Source organism: Equus przewalskii, chromosome 1 (assembly GCF_037783145.1).
Source record: "Equus przewalskii isolate Varuska chromosome 1, EquPr2, whole genome shotgun sequence".
Classification (NCBI taxonomy): domain Eukaryota; kingdom Metazoa; phylum Chordata; class Mammalia; order Perissodactyla; family Equidae; genus Equus; species Equus przewalskii.
The window spans coordinates 148,876,760-148,902,767 of record NC_091831.1 but is presented as its reverse complement, the minus strand read 5'-3'; the positions used below and the strand labels follow the sequence as shown (position 1 = coordinate 148,902,767).

General features: G+C 43.5%; 2 protein-coding genes across 10 annotated transcripts in view; one reads left to right on the top strand and one right to left on the bottom strand.

The window, feature by feature from the left end:
- The window catches only part of GPR176 (G protein-coupled receptor 176), a 108,818-nt gene extending 95,065 nt beyond the window's left edge, over nt 1–13,753 (bottom strand). Inside the window, exon 1 of one of the 3 annotated variants that reach the window (XM_070584277.1) lies at nt 13,393–13,753. Coding sequence is in view for 1 of the 3 variants with exons in the window: in XM_070584267.1 (XP_070440368.1) it covers nt 741–912 (172 nt within the window). In the remaining 2 variants the exon portion in view is untranslated. Of the gene's footprint in view, nt 1–740; nt 2,039–13,392 lie in introns of those variants that run through there. The other 2 variants (XM_070584267.1, XM_070584272.1) reach the window with 2 other exon arrangements.
- The window catches only part of EIF2AK4 (eukaryotic translation initiation factor 2 alpha kinase 4), a 96,527-nt gene continuing 83,383 nt past the window's right edge, over nt 12,865–26,008 (top strand). For 6 of the 7 annotated variants that reach the window (XR_011529668.1, XR_011529667.1, XM_070584252.1 and 3 more), the window contains exon 1: nt 12,871–13,157. Coding sequence is in view for 4 of the 7 variants with exons in the window: in XM_070584252.1 (XP_070440353.1) it covers nt 13,014–13,157 (144 nt within the window). In the remaining 3 variants the exon portion in view is untranslated. Of the gene's footprint in view, nt 13,158–26,008 lie in introns of all 7 variants that reach the window. The other variant, XM_070584259.1, reaches the window with a different exon arrangement.

Here is a 26,008-nt window from a genome sequence, read left to right as displayed (position 1 = left end):
AATTCTCAGGCTAGTGGACAAACGTTCCTACCAACCACTCATTTCAGTTCGTTGGTCTTTTCTTCCCGGAACAAGTATACCTAAATCTGTCGAGTGTGGTGTCTTGTCGTTTTTATCCTGTCTTTATTCTGTACTTCAAACAAAACATAGGTAGAGAAGTGGACTGGGATTTGTTTTGCTCAGGGGTTTTAAAAATATGAGAAGGCAACACAGAGTTGTTTACCAGCAGGTCGGTGTTCCGAAGAAGCAAGCCATAGAACACGTGCAAAATAAGGCTCTTTCAAAACAATTTTAAGCAGAGGGAATAGATAGGAGTGCAAAACACATCAGTCCTCAGCAACAAAACAGAAGCTTTGTTACTCGTTATTTGTAAACAAGAGCTCGGGCCAGCGCTCCGCCCTGGCATCCGAGAGGTAGGGAACGATGAGCACAGCCCTGTGCCCATCCCGAAGTGTTCCGCAAGGGCTGCCTGGGGAGGCTGACCTCCGCCTGGACCAGGCACCGTCCTCGGCCGGGACAAAGACCTACCGGAACTCTTCTGCTTCCAGCTTGGGGGCTGGAGTCGACTGTCTCTGCCTTAACTTCCCTGCAGTTACCCGGCATTCTGAAACCTCCTTCAACTATTGCACTTTGCCAGGCATCCCGAAACCCACGGCGGCTCCGGGGGCCCGCGATCCCGGCTCTCTGAGCCTGTGCCCTCGGGGAAGCCCACCCGGGAGGCGGCCCCGCGGGCGGCTTACCGAGCAGCGAGCCGATGAAGATGACGACCTGCACGGTGGTGGTGAACTGGCGGTACAGCTGCGCCTCGCCGAACTCCCCGAGCGCGCTGCGGTTGGCGCCCGCCGCCTCGGCGCCCGACGCGTTGCGCGGCTCGCTGGCGTTGCGGGAGATCCAGCTACCATTATGCCCCATGGCGAGGCTGGGGCTCCGGCTCCGCTGGTCACAGGCCCGTCCGCTAGCCTCGGACCCCCGCGCCCAGCCTCTCCTGCCCCGCGCGCGGAGGGACGTGCAGGTGCCTGATGGAGTCCTGGAGAACCCGGGGCAGCCGCGGGTCCCCTCACGTCTCCACCCAGCCAGCCCCGGCGCCTGGGAGGCAGGGAGGGAGGAGGGCGAGGCTGCGCCCCATTCCCGTGCCCTCCTGGGTGCCTGTCAGCAGCCACATGAAGGCGGCAACGATCAGAGCCCGCCGAGCGTCGTCCGTCCCTCCTCCTGGGTACTCAGCGAGGACAAGCCCACTCGGCAGAGATGGAAATACAGAAGGAGGCATCTGACGGTCAAGGAGGGCGCTCTGCGCTCCCGCTGCCCCCTTCAACTTTTGCTCCTTCCACCCCCCGAGGGTCGGGGCATCCCTCCCGAGTCCCCCCAGTCCCCCGGCTGACGGGCTCGGCCCCTCTCCTTAGAGGAAAGAAAACATTTGGCTGAAGCCTGTTTTCAATCCTGTTGGCTTCGAGGCTGGATGGCGATGGGAAACTCGTGAAATGCCCAAGCCAAGTGGTCGGAGCCCCGAGGGGACCCCAAAGTTCCCGACGGCGCCCATGCCCTGGGAGGAATGCTCTGGACCTCCCCGACAGCTTCGCCCTCTGCGCCTGGCAGTCCCCAGGACGCCTGCGCCGTCTCCTCCTGTCCAGCCCCTCGCCGGGGACACCCAAACTCCTGCTTTGGCGCAGGCTGCAGGGTCCCCGTTCCGCAGCCCCTCTGCCTCTGCACGGCCCAGCGCCCCCTTTCCTGGCCCCGCTCCGCCCTTCGGCGGCTGGGAAAGACCTTCGCGGCTATGCGGGAACAGGAACAACGTTCCGGGTGAGGTACCGGCACTAACTGCGCGGCTGCCGGACTCCCGGCGCGCGCCTGAGCTAGCAGGGTGCGCGCGGCCCGAGGGGGGCGGTCACGTGACGCGGAGACCCCGCCCCCCCACCCCCGCGCCGGGGCGGCCGCGGGAGGGCGCCATCTTGGCCCTCCGGAGCGTGACTGCCGCGGCGGAGAGCGTGGGAGGCGCTCTGGGTCCTTGTCTGGCTGGCTTGGGCACGGTCGCGGCTCCTCTTCGTTTACTACTGTCGTTGCTGCTGCTGTCTCGTCAACAAGGGCTGTCTGAGGGTTATGATTACGCGTCGCTGTCACCTGGGCAGGGAGCCCAGTCTCCCGGCGCCTCAGTTAGGCTTTGGGTGTAGATGAAGCACTTTAAGAAAGATGAAATTTAGGAATCCAGTGCACGGTTTCCTGGGCCTCTTTATTGAGTCTCATTTCTAGAAGGTACACAGTATAACCCAGGTCTGGTGGATTCTGAGATTGAAGAATTGGGGAGGGAGCAATTTCCTGCGGGCTGTTGCAAGAGGTTGGGATGCTGGGACAACCCAGTGAAGGAGAAGAAACGGTAAAGGGGGAGAAGCCGCCTGGGGAAAGGAACGTGCGGGGCGCCCCGAGAAAAGATCTGGGGAAAGGAGAAATGAGATGAGACAGGAAAAGGCAACTAAAGATCTGTCTGTTTTGACTTTTTTGGAAACTAGATTGTTTTTAATAAGTGAAGGACATGGTGGAGTGCTTTGACATATTAACGGATGGGACTAGGTCCCAAGATTCTTAAGAATTGATTGAAATAGTTAATTCTTGGTTGTCTCAAGGCCGATCCTTCTACAATATGACTACTTCGCTTTCACTGGTAACCCTTGCTACTTACTCGTCTTGAAAGAGCAAAAGTCCATGTCTTGTACATCTTTAGGTTCTCACAGTACTTGCACGTAATAATCTTCCATATAAGGAGTTATTTTAAACATTTTGGAGTCTAAAAAAAGAAAATTACTGATTAATTGTATTTTTTTTAAAAAGTCATTTCTAGTAGTTAAAATTTGTTATGGGAGTCCATTTTTCGAGATGAAACCCCTTACACTATAATCATTATGAAACAAAAAGTATAGTAAGAATTCACCAACATCCAGCACACTCCTTTAGGAAGGGTTGGGGAAGAATTTGCATAAAAGAGTTGTTTAGTAACAGAAAAATATCCCTTTATTCATCTTCACCTGCCACCCCTTACTCAAAACTGCTAAGAAGGATTGAGCTAACGCTGTAGGAAAGAGTCAATTTCGCAGATGTGAAGAGTGTTTAATCAAGAAACTTCTCTCTTTTTTTTATCCTGAAAAAATACCAGTAAATTCTCTACAGACCCTAGATTCATGTTAGGGTATAGGGTTATTTGAATCAAGAAATAACCTGATCAGCTAAGATCACCATAATTCTCAGACTTGTGGGGAGATCGCTTTATGAAAATAGAAGACCAAGGACAAGTATAGAGTGACATGGTTCTTAGGGCCGTGTGCTATATGAATTATAGGAGAATTTAAGATTGACATAAGAAATTGGACATGATTTAAATATATGTTGTGTCTCTAGTAGTGTTATTTATACTTGTGTGGTCACCGCAAACTTAATGGCCCAAACAATAGCAGTTGTTTATTTTGCTCACAAATAGGCAATTTGTGCAAGGCTCAGTGGGACAGCTTGTCTTTGCACCATGTGAAATCAGCTGGGACAGCTGGAAGTCGAGACCAGGATCTGGAATCTGAAGGCTTGCTCTCTTACCTGTCTGGCAGTTAATGCTGGCTGTTCTGAGGACCTCAGCTGTCGGCTGGAATACCTGTACATATGTGGCCTCTCCAAGTGGCTGTTTGGCTTCCTTGCTGCCCTAACAGCTATGTTCCGAAAGAGATCATTCCAAGACAGAGTGCCAAGAGGACAAGGCAGAGGCTGCATTGACTTTTATGACCTAATCTCAGAAGTCACATGGCATCACTTCCACTGTACTCTATTTGCCGAAGCAGTCAAAAAAACGCCACGTTTAAGGAGAGAGGACATAGACCACACCACTCAATGACAGTGTCAGTCATATTGTAAAAAGAGCATGTGGAATGAAAGATATTGTTGCAATCATCTAAGGAAAATACAATCTGCCATAATACCTATTGAGCTTTTGTCGAAAAAACCCTCAAAAGGTCTCATTTGAAATATATTTTTTTCTGGAATTGAACCTGAAGTGGTAAAAAAAAAAAAACCCCACATAAATTAATTACAGTCCACTTCAATTACTTAGCATGTACAGATGTTAGGTGGACATGAGCTGGCCAACATTAACACCTGACACCAATCAGGTACACAGCCATTACTGAAGGCAAGTGATTAGGACCACCAGGCTAGACGTCGACATGCTAGCCAATTTTTATTTAAAACTTTCTGGAGCTACACTAAAAGCAGATATTGGGACATGGAATAAAAAGTAAGCAACCTCTAGCTCTTAGATAATGCTGTTCCAAGTAACATTCCTCTCCCATAATGCATAGTATAAGAAAGCATTCTCCCAACTAAAAAACGCCTTGTGTTCCCAAAGATTTATGGGAGTTGTTTAGCACTCAGGGCCATTTCCCTATAGAAATAGTAAACAGGATGATAAGGTTCTCAAGCAGAGTGGGGGCAGAAAGAGGGAGTGAGAGGCTCTGGGGAATGAGGACTCCCAGGGAGGTCCTACTCAGTCTCTAGGTTTACCTCCTTCAGTCTCCACAGCATTTAAAAGTTACACTCCTCCTTTTGCCAGTAGTTCCTCATTTAACAAATGTTAATGCCCTCGTGCTGGGAAGGCAGGCATACAGTAGTGTGGAACAGAACAGATTTTCACGGCTTTCTCCAATCACCTATTCTTCAATCATACCTACTGGGATTCGCTTAGGGATTTTCCTTCTTATAACCCTGGGAAAATAGGTGAGGGTTAATTTTTTTTTTTTTTTTTTTTTTGAGGAAGATGGGCCCTGAGCTAGCTGCTGCCAATCCTCCTCTTTTTGCTGAGGAAGACTGGCCCTGAGCTAACATCCATACCCATCTTCCTCTACTTTATGTGTGGGACACTTACCACAGCATAGCTTGCCAAGTGGTGCCATGTCTGCACCCAGGATCTGAACCGGTGAACCCTGGGCCGCTGAAGCGGAACATGCAAACTTAACCTCTGTGCCACGGGGCTGGCCCTGGTGGTGGTTAATTTTGTGTCAATTTGACTGGGTCACAGGTTGCCCAGATATTTTGCCAAGTATTATTCTAGGTGTGTCTATAAGGGTATTTCTGGGTGAGATTAATATTTGAATCTGTAGACTGCCCTCTATAATGTGGATGGGTCTTAACCAATCAGCTGAAGGTCTGACAAGAATAAAAAGGCAATAGGTAATTTTTAAAGGCCTATTTCCTTCTCTTTTTTTCCCCTTATATTCCTATGGTGTAGTGATAGGCAAAATTTGCATATAGTTGCTAATAACCAGTCTTTCCATACCTATAGAATCTTATGGAATGCAATTTATTTTTAAGAGAATTTGCAGATTCCAACTTTCTTGGGCATTTATTAAAGAGCAGGAAAGGGCTTGGGTAGGGAGAAGAAGAGATGGAATAGCACTTAGGATATTGCAAAGACCCAGGTGGTGGAGGGAAGTGAGGAGGAGCCTATAGGTTTTATTTTCCCTTTCTTCTTTCCTTTCTGCATTGAAGGTCTCCTCCTCCCTCCTGTCCCCATGCCACACCCTCACATGCCCCTGCATGCCTCTCACTAAAGATGGAGAGGACAGAAAAGCTGGAGAAATGGGAATATTTTGAGTTGGTAGGCTCAAGCAGCAGCCTGCTGAGAAAAGAGGGGTCCTTATGGCCCTTGGCTACCCATCTGGAATAAGTGGTTCTGTTTCCAAATGGCTATTTCTGTGCCTGTATAAGAGATATAGATAATGCAGATTATTACATAGACATCACTAGTGTTCAGCAATATCTCGTTCTCCTCCTCTCCCAGGCACATAGAAGACTGTTTTTCTCAGCTGCCCTTGCAAGTGGGTAGGGTCATGTGACTATTATGACTAATGATACGTGAGCAGAAGTGAGGAATCACTCCTGGGCTGCGGCAGTGAAAAGCTGTTTGTGATTCTCAAGTCTCTCTGCTGCCTGCCATTGCGACTGTGGGAAGGGCCTTGTGTTGAACTGGAAGAGCTGAAATATTGAAACAGCCTGTTTCTGAGTTACCATATTGGCGGGGTGGCGGGGGGCACAGTGGGGAGTGCAGATGCCCCGGAGAGCCACCCAGACCCACAGCAAACTGTGTATGAGCAAGAAGTAAACCTTTATTGTACTAAACAACCAAGATTTTTGGAGCTGCTCATTATCACAGCATAACCCAGCTTGTTATAACCCAACCCTGGCAGATGAAGTTATGAAAACTGGGGCCTGCATATTTAAGAGAGCGCAGGCTTTATTTCTGGGGAAAGGAAGGTGTTGAGTGAGGACACTAAAAAATCTCTGTGTATATTGGTATATACCAATCTGTATATATTGGTAGTGGCAATAAGGTCCTTGTAAAATATAAGTGGTAGCTGATAATAGAGCCTCTGGGTATCTTTGAATTGAACTATTGGTTTTTTTCAAGTCCAAATGCATAATAGTCCCTAATAAATTTATGTCATTTAAACAGCTTTTTTGGAGAGTACTTAAGCTTAGCATAGGTGATAACCCATTTCTTTTTTCCTGGAAACCCAGATTGTCTCTTTACATAGGCAAACCTACCAACTGCCTCAAGATAAATGAGTGTAGCATAATGGGGGCAAGAGGGAGAGCATGAGTGTTGGTTCAATTGGACCTAGGTTTGAAGGCCTGCTCCGCCATTTCCATTTGTGAAACTGCACAGTTACATGACTTCTCTAAGTTCACTTTCCTGCTCTACCAAATAAGGATAAAAAATGCCTATTTTGTAGGGCTGTTTTAAGGACAATAAAATATCAAATTAATGAAAACCTCTAACACTATCTGGCACATTGCAGGAAATCAATAAAAGGTAACTAAATAAGATCGATTCCTGTTTATTGACACATAAAGAAAACAAGTGTCAAAGGTGGAAAAAAGCATCACCTTTCAACATTTTGAAGAATTCTCTCTTTGTAGGTTTAAATAAAATACTTCCTAATAAGCCTTGTATTTCAAAAAATGGAAGAACCACTTAATTTGCCATTAGCAAAGGACAGAGTAGCTTTTGGGAAATTTTGCTTGAAGATTTAGAAGTCCAGAATTTAGCCTTTACATTATTGGGCTAAATATGTTTATGTTATGGTTCTGAGTTTTCAGTATGTTAAATTACCATCAAAGCAATTATCTGTTAAAAGATATTAATACAGTCCTTCATGTATTCCAAATTATCTCAATATGTGGACTGGGAAATGGTTTCCTACCAATATGAATCTATGAATATATCTCCTAATGCAGTTTCCCGACTTGTAATTGTTCTCACACCAATAGATTGCTATTAAATTCATCAAGAATACCTGGGAGGTGGAAGGTTGAATGCTCCCCTCCCCTAGATAGCCTCAAAATTCTCACACACACAGACACACACACATGCACATACGTACATAGTGATCATAAAGCAACCTGACCAGTTTTTTAAAGAGTGAATATGCCAAAACTAAAATATCCATGGTATTGTCACCTTTAAAGGAGTCACTGCAGGAAGCTGTTGAGCTGTTGAAGAATATCATGCTTTCTCAACACCTTTTTGGGACTCCTCTTTTATGGTTAACTTTAGACGCTGGCACATTGTTTCCTGGATCCCTGGTTATAACAAATATGTCCTTTAAGAATAAATTTTTTTTTTTTGAAAGAGCCAAAAGTTATCTAGGACCAATTCTAGTGAACTAAGTGATCAAACAATATCTTCTTTGCTAAAAGATGAGACATGATGGTGTCGGCCTGGTGGCACAGCATTTAAGTGAGCACGTTCCACTTCAGTGGCCTGGGGTTTGGCGGTTCGGATCCCCGGTGGGGGCATGGCACCACTCGGCAAGCCATGCTGTGGTAGGCATCCCACATAGACAGTAGAGGACGATGGGCACGGATGTTAGCTCAGGGCCAGTCTTCCTCAGCAAAAAAGAGGAGGATTGGCAGCAGATGTTAGCTCAGGGCTAATCTTCCTCAAAAAAAAAAAGATGAGATATGACTATAAGATATTATGACTCATAGTCTGACCTGGAAGTAATGGCACAGCATTGGAATAAAAGTATATGCTTAACTTATTCCAGAATTTAAAGGACAAGGTTCATTTGGGTATATAAATGTGTAAATGCATACAAACACCCACAAAGTGATGCAAAAGTCACTAAGTAATTTTTATTTTATACTTTCTTGAGCAGCAGAAGTCACATTACCTCCCCTGCTTCTGGCTGCCAGGCCACAGAAAGCTTCAACAAGTTAGTGCCTTTACCTCCTAGAAAGAGAGGGGAAAGAGCAGGGCAGAAAAAGTATTTAAAGAAGTGATGTCTGAAAAATTATGTATTTGGCAAAAATCATAAGCCTCGAGATTCAAGAGCTCGAGTGAATCCTAAAGAGGATAAACCCAAAGAAATCCACACCAAGACACATCATAGTCAAACTTCTGGACCCCAAGACAAAGAGAAAAATCTTGAAAGTAGCCAAAAAGAAATGCCACATTACCTACAGGGGAAAAACAATGTGGATGGCAGCAGATTTTTGATTGAAACCTCATAGGCCAGAAAGAAGTGGCACAACGTTTTCCAAGTGCTGAAAGAAAAGAACTATTGACCCAGAATTCTATATCTAGTGAAAATATCCTTCAGGAATGAAGGGGTGGGGGATTGTGGCTTTAATATTTGGAGTACAACAACCAATCTGGGAGTTTTTCCTTGAGAAGTTAGGGGTAAGCAGCAAGACCAGGAGATATACTTTGGGGAGCAGGGAATGCATGACGGAAGTACTCTTCCTTTGAGAACTTATCGAAGAGTTTAGGGAGGGCTTGCAGAATAAGGAAATCCTGGAGTATTCTGACAAGTTGTTTGTGAACCCCACTTATACAATGACGCTCTTATCAGGCTGGATGCTCCAAGGGCTTAGAGGTTATCTCCCAGGAGCCAGTTAAGGGCCAGTCTTTTCTTTGGAAAGCACAGAGTTTGCACATCCCAAGCCTACTGAGTTAACCCTTTATTTCACATAGGGCAACTAAATACATTTTGTGGACCTTGTTTGGATCCAGATTCAAACAAACCACTGTAAAACAAAACAAAACGACAACCTTTTAACAGCTTATTAAGGTAGCACTGACATACAATAAATTGCATATATTCAAACTGTGCAGTTTGATACATTTTGATATGCATACACCTGTAAAACCATCACCACAATCAAGATAATGAACATATCTATCATCCACAAGAGTTTCTTCTTGTCCTTCTGGAATCTCTCCCTCTGGCTCATCCCTGCCCGCCCCCCCCCCCCCCCCGCCTCCCTAGGCAATCACTTATCTTCCATTACTGTTTGTATTTTTTAAAATTTATATAAATAGAACCATACAGTATGCACTCTTTGGTCTGGCTTCTTTCACTCAGCATAATTATTTTGAGATTCATCATTGTTATTACAATATAGATAGTGTATTTCTTTTTATTGCTAAATAGTATCCCATTGTATTGATATATCTCACTTTGTTTTTGTTTTTGTTTTTGAGGAAGATTAGCCCTGAGCTAACATCTGCTGCCAAACCTCCTCTTTTTGCTGAGGAAGACTGGCCCTGAGCTAACATCCATGCCCATCTTCCTCTACTTTTTTATATGTGGGACACCTGCCACAGCATGGCTTGCCAAGCGGTGCCATGTCCGCACCCGGGATCCAAACTGGCGAACCCCGGGCCGTCGAAGCAGAATGCGTGCACTTAACTGCTGTGCCAGAGAGCCAGGCGCTCTCAATTTGCTTTTACCTCAATTTGTCCATTACTTATTGATGAGCATTTGGATTGTTTCCAGTTTTGGGATTAAGGTGGTATGAAGATTCATATACAAGTCTCTGTATGGACATATGCTCTCATTTCTCTTGGGTAAATAAGAGTGGAATAGCTGTGTAATATGGTTAACTTTTTAACTAAAACTGCATGATAGACCTAAATGTGAAATCTAAAACCACAAAATTTCTAGAAGAGGGGCTGGCCCAGTGGCGCAGCAGTTAAGTTCGCACGTTCTGCTTCGGCGGCCCAGGGTTTGCCCGTTCAGATCCTGGGTGTGGACACGGCACTTCTTGGCAGGCCATGCTGTGGTGGGTGTCCCATATGTAAAGTAGAGGAAGATGGGCATGGATGTTAGCTCAGGGCCAGTCTTCCTTGGCATGACAAGGAGGATTGGCAGCAGTTAGCTCAGGGCTAATCTTCCTCAAAAAAAAAAAAACTTCTAGAAGAAAACATTGGGAAAAATCTTTGGGACCTTGCATTAGGCAAAAATTTCTTGGATATAACAACAAAACATAATTCATAAAAGAAAACATTGATAAATTGAACTTCAAAAGTAGGAACTACACTCTTTGTAAAATACTGTTAAGAGAAAGAAAAGGCAAGCCACAGCCTGGTAGAAAATCATTGCAAATCACACATTTGATAAGGAACTTACTTCCAGAATATATAAAGAATTCTCAAAACTCAATAATACGAAAACAAAAACCTCAATTTTTATAAATGGGCAAAATATTTGAACAGTCAAAAGATATAGTCATGCGTCACTTAATGACAGGGATACGTGCCGAGAGATGCATCGTGGGGCAATTTTATCATTGTGCGAACATCAAAGAGTGTACTTACACAACCCTAGGTGGTATATATAGCCTACTACACACCTAGGCTATATGGTACTAACCTTATGGGACCACCATCGTATATGTGGTCCATTGTTGACCAGAATATCGTTATTCAGTGCATGACTGTATATGAATGGCAATTACTTACATAAAAGTTGCAAGAATCATCCAAAGAACTCTCATACATCCTTCACCTAAATTCTCCAATGGTTGACATTCTGCATTTGACGTATCTTCATCTCTGTCTATTTTCTGAATCATTTGGGAGCTAATTGCATATATGTAATACATATTACCCTTTAAGGCTGCAGCGGAAATTTCCTAATAACAAGGACAGTTTTCTATATGACCACAGTACAATGATTAAAGTCAGGAAATTAACACTGATATAATCCTGCCGTCTAATCCACAGGCCCCCCCCTTCAAATTTTATTGATTGTTTTGATTATGTCCTTTATAGGTCCAGCTTTCAGTACAGATTCTAATTTTAGACAAATGGGGAATTTTGAACATAGATTAGTATTAAATGATGTTAAGCAATTGTTACATTTTTAAGCTGTAAGAATGTTTGCAAAAAGTCTTTACCAGTTAGAGATACATACTTAAGTAGTTATAGAAAAAAATGATACAATATTTGAGATTTTCTTTGAGATTCACACCTAGGGAGGTGGGGGGATGGGGAATGAAATAAGACTAGCAAGATAGCTATAATTGTTGAAGCTGGGTGTTGAGGGTTTATTATAATATTTCCTCTACTTTTATGTATGTTTGAAAATTTCCATGATTAAAGTTTTTAATAAAAAAAGACTAGTGAAGAAATTGAAGAATTTTACATATTGGAGTGATATGATCATATTTGTGATTTAGAAGCATTACTCTGGCTGAAATAGGAAGAATGACTTAAAGTGGGGCAAAAATGAAGACAGTGACTGGTTTTCCAGTGGTTGAGTCATCCAGGGAAGAGATGATAGTGGTCTGAACCAAGTGGCAGTAGGATAGAGTGAAGTGGATGGATTGAAGAAATGGTCACTATCTGAATGTGAGAGTTGAGAGAAAGGGAGTCAGGATCACACTTAGGTGGCTTGGGCCAATGGGGGTAAAATGGTGCCATTTACCTAGACAGGGATCACTGGAAAAAGAACAGGTCCCTAGTGGAGAAAAGAAGGTGTCAAGAGGCCTTGGGTCAAACTACTGTGTTTGTGTTACCTGACCAGAACTGAGCGGATGGATGAAAACAAGATACCTAAATTATTATTATTTAGCAAACCCTATAGGGGTAAGCAAGGTATACAGAGGAAATGTTACTTAAACCTACCTTGAGGTAATATGATTATTCTAAATCTACATGCAGCATTAGTAGACAAGTGAAGATGAAGTGCGATGACAATGTCTGGGTATATAGGCTATTTTACAAACTTGAAAAAAATGATTGGAGGCAGGATGTAACAGAAAGACTCCCTAAACTCACATTAAGTAACCTAGGCATGGAACATAATTCTCTTCATGGGACTGTAGTTCATAAAGATGCCTGATTGGAAGGACATTTTTCAGTTGAAATTGCAAGGTGGTACACGGAGATTCCTAAAGGTAGGAACGTAGAGACAGACAACATCCATGGGATGTTGAATCTCCGGTTAAGGGATGAGTTTGGGGGTACAAAACCGGGATAAAAAGGAGTAGTGGTCACGATTTTTACTCCTAGGTCTTGTAGGAAGGTTCAAGGTGAGGCGGTCAGTGACTTGAAAACCCATCCAAGTCTGCACTTAAGAGTTTCTTCTCACTACCCATGCCAGGGTGAAGGAGCTCCAGCAGACATTTCTGTTAGACACATTTCGTGAAAACGATACCATTTGGCGTTATAATTCTCTTCTGATTGATTTGATCTCTCACTTCCCTGCAGATTCCTTTGCTCTGATTCTCTGGCATGACGTGGGCAAAGCCAATCGCCGACCTCCCTCCTCCGCACCGGCTCCTCGCGCCACCAGAACGGACTCCAGACGCGGCGCCCCGCCCACGAGCCCGCCCCGGACGAGGAGCTCCGCCCACGAGCCCGCCCCCGGCGTGGAGCTCCGCCCACAGACCCGCCCCCGACGAGGAGCTCCGCTCACAGACCCGCCCCCGGCGTGGAGCTCCGCCCATAGACCCGCCCCCGACGAGGAGCTCCGCTCACAGACCCGCCCCCGGCGTGGAGCTCCGCCCATAGACCCGCCCCCGACGGGGAGCTCCGCCCACGAGCCCGCCCCCGACAAGGAGCTCCGCTCACAGACCCGCCCCCGGCGTGGAGCCCCGCCTACAGGCCCGCGCCCGGCGCGGAGCCCAGCCTCGGAGCCCGCCCGGGGCCCACCGCTGCCTGGGCAAGGCCGCCCTGCTTCGGCCACCGCGTTGTCATGGCTGGGGGTCGTGGTGCCCCCGGCCGCGGCCGGGACGAGCCGCCAGAGAGCTACCCGCAGCGACAGGATCACGAGCTGCAGGCCCTGGAGGCCATCTACGGCGCCGACTTCCAGGACCTGCGGCCGGACGCGTGCGGACTGGTATGAACGTGGCTTGTCCGGTCGGGGCTGGCGTGCGCAGGCCCAGCCTCCCTCGGTGCTACCTCCCGCGGCCAGGCCCTGCCGGAGCCGAGCCGCCGACCCCCTTTTGGATTCTGCAGTCCTTTCCTACCCCCTAGTTCCACCCACGCTTACTTTTTGTCCTTGCAGCCGCAGAACCCCCACCTGGGCCGAATTCTCTAACAGCCTTTTCTCCAGGTCGGCTCCTCTTTCTTACCTGGCACTGCTTCTCATTTCCAGTGACGCCCATAACATCCCTGCCTCCTTCCAATCTCGACCTTTTTTTTTCTCTCTGAAAGCCCTTGAGTTTGGTACAACAGTGCATTCATAAAAATCCATTGGCAGCTTCGTTCTGGCAACGCCTTTGGGCGCTTGCACAGACCTTACTGATGCCCTCAATCAGAGCTCTCTTCAGTCTGTACCTCCCGTGTGTTCAAAACTATAAACCACGTACTCCCCAGCATCTTCGCTGTGTTCTGCGGTGTAGAGGAACTTTCCTTCTGTACCTTCCTCCAAGGCACTTAGTAGAGAGTATAGAAGACATCCATCTTAGCTGTAATGGAGAGGGTGCTGAGTCTAGACCTTCCTAAAAGGCATTTGGTTTAAAATATTTTCCTTTTTGTCTGGAAGTAAGTTAAGGCACATTATAAGCTCCTGAGACTGAATTTTTCCTCCCTTCTTGAAAAGTTATTTACCGAATTATTATGTCTCTGAATATTACCCTTTAAAAAGTAATACCTTCCTTCTCTGTCTTTAATTCTGGCGTTTCACAACTACTTCTTCGTCGACACATCCAGGATTTCCTCAACAGATAGGCTCTTCTGGAGCTGTCAGGGCAAAACATTCTTCTCGAATCCAAAGTGCTGCTTCCTGCGTTAGATATTTATTGTTCTGGAATAGAGCCCCGGACAAAACAGACCTTTAAACCTCCTGCCCTCAGGGAGCTTACTTTTCTAGTGCTTAACTTCAGTAGTTATTTTTAACCTGAAATAGTGAAAATGTAAATATTCCCCTTAGACTGGGAATAATAAAATAAAAACATAACTTTCTGGTGATCTGATAACTTCTCTGTTACCAAACATTTAGAATCAGGAAGTAGGCCCATTAAGCAGCCAAAATAGGTCTCATAAGGTGTACACCCAGACTCAGTGCAAAGCCCCTAGGACTCCGTGCAGAGCCACTTTATTTACTTTATACATGCTTAATTATCTAGTCCTAAGGCTGCAGAAACACAGAAAGGAAAAAGGAGCTGCTGCAGGTGGGGATACTGATACTCCCAGAATTAACAGCTAGCAACCTTTATAACAAGGTAGAAGACTAAACAAAAACTACAAATTCAGGCAGAAGACTTGAAATAGCTGTGTGTGGTCCGGGGTGCGCAGTCGCATAGCCTGACACTTTCCTTGGCCCCACAGGCAAATAATTGATGGTCATAAGGATGAATCAGAGTGTAGTCATTCAACAAGTATTTATTATTGCCTGCTATTTGCCAGTCTTCAGGGAAAGGCGCATAATTGTTTATGCAAAACCCTTGAGGCCTGATGGATTTCCAAATTCAGAAGTGTTTGTGTTCACATTCCTGTGTGTATATTCCATACTTTACCTGACACCTCCAGAGTGGGGACTAGGGGCAGCATCCAAAATCAGACACAACCATGAAATTCACACTGACCAGCTAAATAGACTATTAATAGCCTCGTGTCAGTTCAGGCCAAATTTGCTGCCAATAAATTCGGGTCAGAATTTATTGACCTAAATAAACTTCAGGTTTTTTTAAACTTCTGCAGTTTTTTAAACTTCTTTTTGGGGGATGTGTTATAATGTAGATTTTAGTTTAGTAGCATATGTATATCATTTATGTATAACAGAACATTTTGGGAGTGAATGCTAAAAATTATTTTACATACCAAAAAAGCTTGGATGCCACTAGTTTAAAATATAATTTACTCTAGACTTATACATTTATTATTAACTTAATTATTTTGGCTAATTTTCCGTGTCAGCCAAGGATCTGCTCGTTTATAATTCAACAGCTATCGCAGACTTCCCTCCCAGAAGCGTGCTTCTGTCTCTGGGCCCCCCAGCTGTGTATGAGAGTCCTTGTTTTCCTACAACTTCGCCAGCATTGTAGATGTCAGACTTTTTCATCATTGCCAGTAGAGGAAACATTTTTATTTCTTTGGTTATAAATTCTGTAGACCACTTTTGTTTGTAAGCCATGAATTTTTCTTTTTCTGTGAACTGTTCATGTTCTTTGGTTCATTTTTTCTACTGTACTGTCTATTTTATTTGTTTGTCACGGCTATTTATATGTTAAGAAAAGTAGCATATTGGGTCATGCACTGTAAATATTTTTCCCTAATTAACCATATGCATTTTTGATATTTCTGTAATTTATGCAATTTAAAAAAACTTTAATGTAGTCATGTTGACCTTATTTTTTTGTTTTATGATCCCTGTGGGTGTTTTTTTTTTTTAGTAAAGACCTCCCTACTCCAGTGGTACCAAAAAATGAATTCTCTGAGGTTTTCTTTTAAATCTTTCATGACTTTGTTTTTAAACTCGAATCAAAAAAAATAGAAATAGGTTTTTTTTAAGTTCTTAGCTCCATCTAAGTAAAAATCTAGGCCGCCCTTTCCCACCCCAACTAGCCAGTTAGACTAACGCAGATGAATTTTTTCAGTCTTTTCCATTGCTATTTTGAAATGCCACCTCTGCATTATATGAGGCTGTGCTGGCTTCCTAAGGACAGGGTCCATGTGTTTGTTCACACCTACGTGCCCAGTGCCTGGTAAAAAGCTCTCAAAAGTTTTTATTGAATTAAATAATTCCCGAGTGTATTTAGGTCTATTGTTGACTCTCTGTTCTACCCCATTGATCTGTTTAAGCACTATTACCACATTGCTGTAATTACTATAGATTTATAACAAGCCTTAGTATCTAGTGTGGTCACCATTTACTTTACAGGATTTTCCTGACTAATTTTACTTTAGTTTTTCCCTATGAACTTTAGAATCAACTTGCCAGGTTCAAAAAGTTATGTTGACATTTTTATTGGAATAACATTATATGTGTTTAACTTGGGGAGAATTCAGATTCTGAATATTTTAATATTTGTTTAAAATGAAGCTGTAGGGGGGCTGGCCTGGTGGTGTAGTGGTTAAGTTCATGGGCTCCACTTTGGCGTCCTGGGGTTCATAGGTTCAGATCCTGGGCACAGACTTAGCCCCACTCATTAGGCCATGCTGTGGCAGCATCCCACATGAAATAGAGGAAGATTGGCACAGGTGTTAGCTCAGTGACAATCTGCCTCACACACACACATACAAAATGGAGCTGTAGGTTATCAAATTTTTTTTTTATTAAGGTTATGAAGTTAACATCCTTGTGAAATTACAGTTGTACATCATTATTAGTCTTGTTGTAGGTACACCACTTCACCCCTAGTGCCCTCCCCCCACCCCCCTTTCACCTGGCAACCACCGATCAGTTCTCTTTGTCCTTATGTTAACTACCACCTATGAGTGGAGTCATACAGAGTTCGTCTTTCTCTGTCTGGCTTATTTCACTCAACTAATACCCTCAAGGTCTATCCATGTTGTTGTGAATGGGGCGACTTTGTCCTTTTTTATGGCTGAGTAGTATTCCATTGTATATATATATATACCACATCTTCTTTATCCAATCATCAGTTGCTGGGCACTTAGGTTGCTTCCATGTCTTGGCTATTGTAAATAATGCTTCGATGAACATAGGGGTGCATGGAACTTTTGGAATTGCTGATTTCAGGTTCTTAGGATAGATACCCAGTAGTAGGATGGTTGGGTCATAAGGTATTTCTATTCTTAACTTTTTGAGGAATCTCCATACTGTTTTCCATAGTGGCTGCACCAGTTTTCATTCCCACCAACAGTGTATGAGGGTTCCTTTTTCTCCACAGCCTCTCCAACATTTGTCACTCTTGGTTTTGGATATTTTTGCCATTCTAACAGGTGTAAGGTGATATCTTAGTGTAGTTTTGATTTGCATTTCCCTAGTGATTAGTGATGATGAGCATCTTTTCATGTGTCTATTGGCCATCCGTATATCTTCTTTGGAGAAATGTCTGTAGGTTATCAAATTTTAAGGAAGCTAACATTGTTTAAAAATTCTCACCAGCTTGACAAATAGGCACATACTTGAGAACAGAACATGAATGAACTAGGTGATTTTTACAAGAAAGTATTCATTTTTAGAAAAGGAATTATGGGGGAAAATCATAAAAGGCATTAACATAAGGCGTTTAACATAAAATAATAGAAAGACAAATACCCTGTGATTTCTCTTACATGTAGAATCTAAAAAAATTTTTTAAACCAAGCTTATAGATCCATGAAACAGATTGGTGGTTGCTGGAGTGTGCTTGGGGTCGGGCGAGCATCTTGGGGTTTTCTTTTTTATTTAAATAAATTAAAAAATATACATATTAAGAAATATGATCTAATTTCCATTTTATGAACTTTTACTGTCATCATTTTTGTTTTTGACTTCTTCACAGATTTCAAACCGAAGACTTGCCCAGATTATCTAGCTTGCACATGTTACTGTGTTTCTAGATTTGTTATATTTTCACACAGACTAGTTTCTTCCCCACTCAGAGAATATTCAGTCTGCAGTGAGTGAGAAACTGAGAGGGCATGGTTGAGCCAAGTCTCCCCATCAGAGTTTAAGGAGGGGATGATTAGCAGAATCACCTGAAATGGTTTGAACTGTGTAACTTTTTAAAAAAATGTAATTGTAAAAAAAGCACATAACATAAAATTTACCATCTTAACCATTTTTAAGAGTACAGTGCAGTAGTGTTAGGTATATTTACTTTGTTGTGCAACAGAAAATTGCGTTAGTGTTTTAGATGAATTTCCCAGACCTCATCCTCACTCTGCTGCTTATCTTGTAAACCGCTGACATTCAGTCACAAGCTGCCATTAACCGTCCTGCTTCATTCAGCCTTGGAACCAAAAGACTTGCAGCTGTGTGAAATGACCGATACAATTCTCAGTTTTTAATAGTCTCATCTTTCACTCTTGCACGTTTAACAGAAATAGACACATTCTTAAACCAGTGTATTTTGTTGGGCCTGAGTGTTAGGAAGTACCCAAGAATAGCACCTTCAGACTGAATGGCAGGGCTTTCTGACAGCGTTGGCTGAGGCCTCCTCCAGGAGGTGTGCATTGTGCTGAGAAGAGGGTCCCCGAAGTTGCTGTTCCTAATCCTTTGGGGTATTTTAAGATCTTTAGCTTTTGTTCCTTGAAGAGATAATTTTTTTTTTTGGATGAGTTCCAAATGAGCATTACCTCTCATGTTTTAGGCCTGAGTTTACATCCTTTTGCTTTTGATCTGCTTGAGAATTTGTGTGGCTATTTTATAACAGTTCAGGAGAGTGTCCAGCTTCATGATCCCATTCAGAAGCAAATTTAACATCTCTTTAGCATGTCTTATTGTAGCCACGCATGGCCTTCTCTCCGTGTTATGCTGCTTTCATGTCACTTGCATTTTCAGTCTTCAAAACAGAATTTGTTTTCTCATGTAGGATTTTGTGTGTTTTGTAGCTGATACCTTCTGCATTGTGTTTTCCCCTCCTTTAGTGCTCAAAAGTTTGGGGGTACCCCTTACTTTGTGTTTATTTCCCTGCAGTATTCCAGGAATTCATTATTTCCTTGTGCAGGTTAAGTCAAAGATTTTATCAACACTGAATTCTGACGCCCATTTAACTTTTAAATGTATGAGGGAGGCTCTACCCACCCCGTTCTTCAGTACGTCTTGGTGGTTAAACCGTTTTTAATCAAGGCCCGTTCAGCTCTAGGAGTCCTTGAATGCCCTCGCATGAGCTGATGCTTGGTACTTTAAACATGCCTTGCATAAAAGCCTCTTCACATGTTGGAGAGCCTCAGTTAGCTTGAGAAAAGCCTGGCAGATATTCTGCTCTTATCTCTAAAAGCACTGTTCCCTGTCTGTCTTTTGTTTTTTCCAGTGAGCCTTTATTGGTTAGGATTACGTTTAGCAATATATGACAGAAAACTTAATATAACAACAAGGCTTATTTTTTTGCATATACAAGTCTGTAGCCTAGGACTTTTTCTAAATTGCTGTTCCACCATTCTTAATGTGCCCTTCATGGTCCAAAATGCCTATCTGAACTCCAGCCATCACGTCTGCATTCCAGCCAGCTGGAAGGAGAAGGGCATGAAGAAGTTGCGTGTATTAGTTCTTTCATTTTATTGGCCAGAAATTAACCCAGTGGCCACACTTAGCTGCAAAGGAGTCTGGGAAATGTATCCGGCTAAAAAATCAGGGATTCTATTGCTAAGAAATAAGGGGAGAATGGATATTAGGGAACAATTAATAGTCTCTACTGAGAAATACCCAGAAGTCTATGCCCTTTGGAGAGGCATATCACTTCGGTCCAATTAAGGCCAAAGATAAAGGCCTTAAAAGTAGCCAGTTATCTGGTAGGTTCAGTGTCCTGCTCTTTGGGTTGGCTTCACTTGGTACTCAGATCCGGACAAGTTGTTAGGTTTTCATCCAGTTGTATATCATTCCTCAGTGGCCTTGGGTCTGTTGCTTCATCCAAGCCACGATCACTGGATTCATGTGCCTCTTAAAGCGGAAACCTTTATGCATCCAGAAGTCTCTTCACTTTGCATCAAAACTCTTTCCTCTTTCCTAAAAGTTGTTTTGCATTATGTGGGCTCGCCACCATTACCACTGCTGTCCTGCTAGTGTTGCTGTGCTGTGGAAGTAACTAGAACGCTGGACCTACATGGTGTTATATGGCTGGTCCAGCCCGGGAGTGGTTTGCAGGATCCCAGTGTTCTCCATACTGGTGTTCTACAGTCCCCCTGCTGGTGGCCTCCCTCCCTGAGGCTTGCCAGCAGTCCTTAACTGGATTCACTGTGCTTTATTAAGCACTCCCTTTAGTAAGGAATATCTTCAAAATGTGAAGTTCCCCATCAGCCTCTGTTTTCTGAAGCTTACTTCCTGTTCCAGTGACTCTGGGCATGAAGTGAAGGCCTCCCTGTACCATATCCCAAGATTAGTTACGCTCAGATATCCTCTTCACTGCCTACATAAAGACAAAAGCGAATGTTAAACCAGATGTGTTATCTCACACACGCAGAGATAACTCACTTCCTGTGGTACTTGTCTGTATCTTGCAAGTTTATTTCCATACTGGGCCCAAGAAAGACCCATCCTTTGGTTTGCATTTTAGCTTCTTCTTATACAGCTTGCCGATAATTATAGTTCTCCTTCTTATGTTTACATGATTCTTGCTCCTTCCAACTATAGAGTGCTACTCCAGTTTTGTTGCTTAAAAAACAGAAGACCTGCCATTACTCCTCGGTGATGTGTTTGCGTCTCAACATCCTGACTTACCTCTTTCACGTTGGACTTGTTGGGTCTTGAATATTTTACCTTAAGAAGACTATGTATATGGCATCTCTCCCTATTTTCTTACCTTCTTATTTCTTTTGCTTCGTATAAGCTATCAGTCAGTATGGATTTAGAGCAGTATTCTCATGTGTTGTTCTGAAATAAGTTTTCACTGGTCAACAGCCAAATGAGAAAATGAAAGGCAGAATAACGCACAAGTGAAGATATATTAGTGTAAGATAAATCGATCCTTCTTAGGATAAGTCTGAGCTCTATTTTTGTACTTCCTCCTAGTTTTGGTACTAAAATACTCGGTATTTTCTAAAGTGATATAAACAGTAAAGAGGAAGCAAAAAAGTATTTTCTTGACAAAATTATAAGTTGCTGATCATAACGTCTCTCCAAAATTTGTGGCCTATGAGAATGAGAAAGCCTGTGAAGATTTGATCTGGTAGAGAAAACACTGGTAAATTTTGTTTATCTGTCTAACTGGCCTTTCTCTCAGTTTTTACATCTCTAAAATGGATATATATAACCTCTCTACTTCACTGGGTTGTTGTTAGAAAATAAATAACAGTAACACAGCCAAGACTGGTTGATAGGAATCAAGCTTCGGAATAATCCAAGGTGGTGGTTAGGGGTAGGGGCAACAAACAGATACACAAGATTGGCCATGAATTGGTAATTGTTGAAACTGTTATGGCAGGTACAGTTCATTATATCATTATGAGCTTTTGTTTGAAAATTCCCATAATGAAAAGTTTTTCCAAAAGTGAAGCTATTTAAGGAGACGTGGCAGTAGTCTTTCCTCTCCTTCTTAGCAACTAGGTATTTTAGTTGCTCATGGTAGCTCAGTGCTTCCTCTGCTAAATTCTGTCTATTACGTAAAGCAGATAACAGTTGGTCTGCCCTGATTGGAGGGGAACCAACCAATCAACCTGTTGGCTAACCACCAGGAGGCCAGGAGCCCTGTTACTTCGGACTCACCTTTTGAGGGTGATCCCCTTTGAGGATCCTCCGAAGAAGCCCACTTCTTCCTGCTTTTATTTCTCATGTTCTCCTGTTACTCTAGAAGAAGAGCTCCTGCTGTCAGAGTCTAGTCTGTCTCTGTGTGCTCAGGATCCATCACCTTCTGCCCTCTGAAGGGTATTGCTACTTCAGATGCTGATTTTGTCTCTTTCCCGCTGTTCCATAACATTCCCAGCAACATCCTCACTTGCTATAGTATCTCCCATCTTTAAAAGAGAAGAAAAGAAATTCTTCCCTTGATTTCACATCCTCCTCTGTCCATGGCTGCATTCTCTGTCCCCCTCGATGCCCGAACCCAAACCTCCTTGACGGAGTTGTCTAGACTTGCTGTGTCCTCTTTTTCACCCAGCCTTCACTTCTCATCACACTGGAGTCTGCCTTTGGTCCCCTGGAACCTGCCCTTGGCAAGGTCACCTGCAGTCCCCCTGTTAACCCAGCAATGGATGCTCTCTGTCCTCATCCTACTCAACCTCAAGGAGCATCTGTGACAAGACACTTTCCTTCTGTTTTCCTCCCTTGATGCCCACTCTGTCAGCTTTATCTTAAATCAGCCTTCTTCTCTTTCGTTTGCCACCAACACAGGCTGAATTGTTATAATAGCTTTTGACTTCTGCTCTTAATCTTGCGCATTCATTCTTTACTCAGCAGCCAAAGTAATCTTTTAAAATATATGTTAGATCATATCATTCCCATCTTGGAAGCCTGGCAAATATTTTACCTGGCTGGCAAGGCCCTGTGGGATCTGGCCACTCCCCACCACACCTGCTCCACCTGGTCTCCCCCTTCCCTCCTGTGGTCCAGACACACTGGCCGTCCTTTTGGTTTTTGGACTACACCAACCTCTTACTCACCTGGAGTCTCTTTACATGCTCTTCCCTTGTCTGGAGTGCCCAGTCTCTGGCTTGTCTCAGTTTAAGCGCAACCTCCTCAGGTAGGTGTTCCCTGATGACCGCATCTGAGTGTGTTCCCTCACACCTGCTGCCGTCATTCTGTAAGTCGAGTGGAAGGGTGGCAGAACTTTACCTCTGTCCTTGGAGGGTCTTCGCTTGGGTCTGAGAATTAAAGTGACGTAAGACAGATTAACAGGAGAAAAGCATACAGATTTTTACATGTCCGTAGGAAGCCCTGTAGGAAAATGAGACGCAAAGAAGTGGCTAGGCCCAAGTGTTTACGTAGTAGGTTGAACAAACAGAGGTAGTTGTGGAAAAGCTACTACAGGCATACCCCATTTTATTGTGCATTGTTTTATTGTGCTTTGCAGATTTTTTTTTTTTCTTTTACAAATTGAAGATTTGTGGCAGCCCTGCATTGAGCATGTCTGTCAGCACCATTTTTCCAACAACATTTGCTCACTTCATGTCCCTGTGTCACATTTTGGTAATTTCTTGCAGTATTTCAAACTTTTTCATTATGATTATGCTTTTTATGGTGATCTGTGATCAGTGATCTTTGATGTTACTATTGTAATTGTTTAGGGATGTCATGAACCGCATCCGTAAAAGGCAGCGGACTTAATCAATAAATGTGTGTGTTCTGACTGCTCCACAGACTGGCCGTTCCCCCGTCTCTGTCCCTCTCCTCAGGCCTCCCTATTCCCTGATATACAACAATATTGAAATTAGGCCAATTAATAACCCTACAATGGCCTCTAAGTGTTCAAGTGAAAGGAAGAGTCGCACATCCTCACTTTACATCAAAAGCTAGAAATGGGGGCCGGCCCGGTGGCACAGTGGTTAAGTTCGCACGTTCTGCTTCGGTGGCCCAGGGTTCACTGGTTCAGATCCCGGGTGCGGACATGGCACCGCTTGGCAAGCCGTGCTGTAGTAGGTGTCCCACGTATAAAGTAGAGGAAGATGGGCACAGATGTTAGCTCAGGGCCAGTCTTCCTCAGCAAAAAGAGGAGGATTGGCAGCAGATGTTAGCTCAGGGCTCATCTTCCTCAAAAAAAAAAAAAAACTAGAAATGATTAAGCTTAGCGAGGAAGGCATGCCGAAAGCCAAGATAGGCCAAAAGCTAGGCCTCTTGCACCAAGTAATTAGCCAAATTGTGAATGCAAAGAAAAAATTGTTGAAGGAAATTGAAAGTGCTACTCCAGTGAGCACACAAATGATAAGAGTGTAACAGCCTTATTGCTGATATGCAGAAAGTTTTAGTGATCTGGATAGAAGATCAAACCAGCCACAACATCCTCTTAAGCCAAAACCTAATCCAGAGCAAGGCCCTAACTCTCTTCAATTCTGTGAAGGCTGAGAGAGGTGAGGAGCTGCAGAAGGAAAGTTTGAAGCTAGCAGAGGTCAGTTCGTGAGGTTTAAGGAAAGAACCATGTACATAACATAAAAATGCAAGGTGAAGTAGCAAGTGCTGATGTAGAAGCCGCAGAAAGTTATCCAGAAGATGTAGCAAAGATAATTAATGAAGCGGCTACAGTAAACAACAGATTTTCAATGTAGATAGAACAGCCTTATATTGGAAGAAGATGCCATCTAGGAATTTCATAGCTAAAGAGTGGTCAATGCCTGGCTTCAGAGTTTCAAAGGACAGGCTGACTATCCTGTTAGGGGCTAATGCAGCTGATGACTTTAATTTGAAGTCAACGTTCATTTACCATTTCAAAAATCCCTCTTGACATTGACATGTGTACCTTGGGGGGCACAGTCACCCCTGGTCGAGAACCACTACATTAGAGAACTATTTGGGTAAATCTTGATGTGTCCATTTGGTAAAATATTATGGGATGATTATTTAGGAAACAACATGGAAATACTTATGAAAAGTTGAAAAGTGAACATTGTATCAGCTACATAAAATTATAAATTGCGTGGCAAAGGCATAAAGAGAAAATTGGAAAATTTTTTAAAAATGTAATTAGTGTTGAAATACGTTTCGTAAGGCTATAGCTGCCATAGATAGTGATTCCTCTGATGGATCTGGGCAAAGTCATTTGAAAATCTTCTGGAAAGGATTCGTCGTTCTAGATGCCATTAAGGACGTTCCTGATTCATGGGAAGAGGTCAAAATATCAACATTAACAGGAGTTTGGAAGAAGTTGATTCCAGCCCTCCTGGATGACTTTGAGGAGTTCAAGACTTCAGTAGAGGAAGTAACTGCAGATGTGGTGGAAATAGCAAGAGAACTAGAATTAGAAGTGGAGTCTGAGGATGGGACTGAACTGCTGCAATCTCATGACAAAACTTTAATGGATAACGAGTTGCTTGTTATGGATGAGCAAAGAGAGTGGTTTCTTGAGACGGAATCTACTCCTGGTGAAGGTACTGGGAAGATTGTCGAAATGACAATAAAGGATTTAGAATATTACATAAACTCGTTGATAAAGCAGCAGCAGGGTTTGAGAGGATGGGCTCCAATTTTGAAACAAGTTCTGTGGGTAAAATGCTGTCAAACAGCATCTCATGCTACAGAGAAATTGTTTGTGAAAGGCAGAGTCAAATGATGCGGCAAACTTCATTGTTGTCTTATGTTAAGAAATTGGCACATCCACCCCAGCCTTCAGCAACCACAGCCCTGATCAGTCAGCAGCCATCAACATCAAGGCAAGACCCCCACCAGCAAAAAGATTACCAGTCACTGAAGGCTCAGATGATGGTTAGCATTTTTGAGCAATAAAGTTTTTTTTTTAAAGATTGGCACCTGAGCTAACAACTGTTGCCAATCTTCTTTTTTAATTTTTTTCTTCTTTTTCTCCCCAAAGCCCCCCAGTACTTAGTTGTGTATTCTAGTTGTGAGTGCCTCTGGTTGTGCTATGTGGGACACCGCGTCAGTATGGCCTGATGAGTGATGCCATGTCCATGTGCAGGATCTGGACTGGCAAAACCCTGGGCCGCTGAAGCAGAGCGTGGAAACTTAACCACTCAGCCACGGGGCCAGCTCCAGCAATAAAGTATTTTTTAATTAAGATATTTACATTGTTTTTTAGACATAATGCTGTTGCACACTTGATGGACTATAGTAGGTAAACATAACTTTTATATCCACTAGGAAACCAAAAAATTCATGTGACTCGCCTTATTGTGATACTTGCTTTAGTGTGGTGGTCTGGAACTGAACCCGCACTATCTCCAAGGTATGCCTGTGAAATATATGGGGAGACTAAAGGAAGATAAGAGTTATTTTAAAGGGTCTGTTTGTACAGAATTCTCTTGGCCTTGACTCCCTATCTCTGGAAATAAGAATGTTTCTTTCCTCCCGGTATAGGAGGGCATCTTTCACATGAGAATTTTATCTCCTGCTTTCAGGAAGAAACGAGGAGGTCAGCACCTGCTATTTTCAAGTACCTTTAGCTCCAAATAATCCTTATGCCCAAGTGGCATATTTTGGAGTGACCTATTCTGTCACCCTTCAAGTGCATCACACCATCTCCTCAATAGCACTTTCTA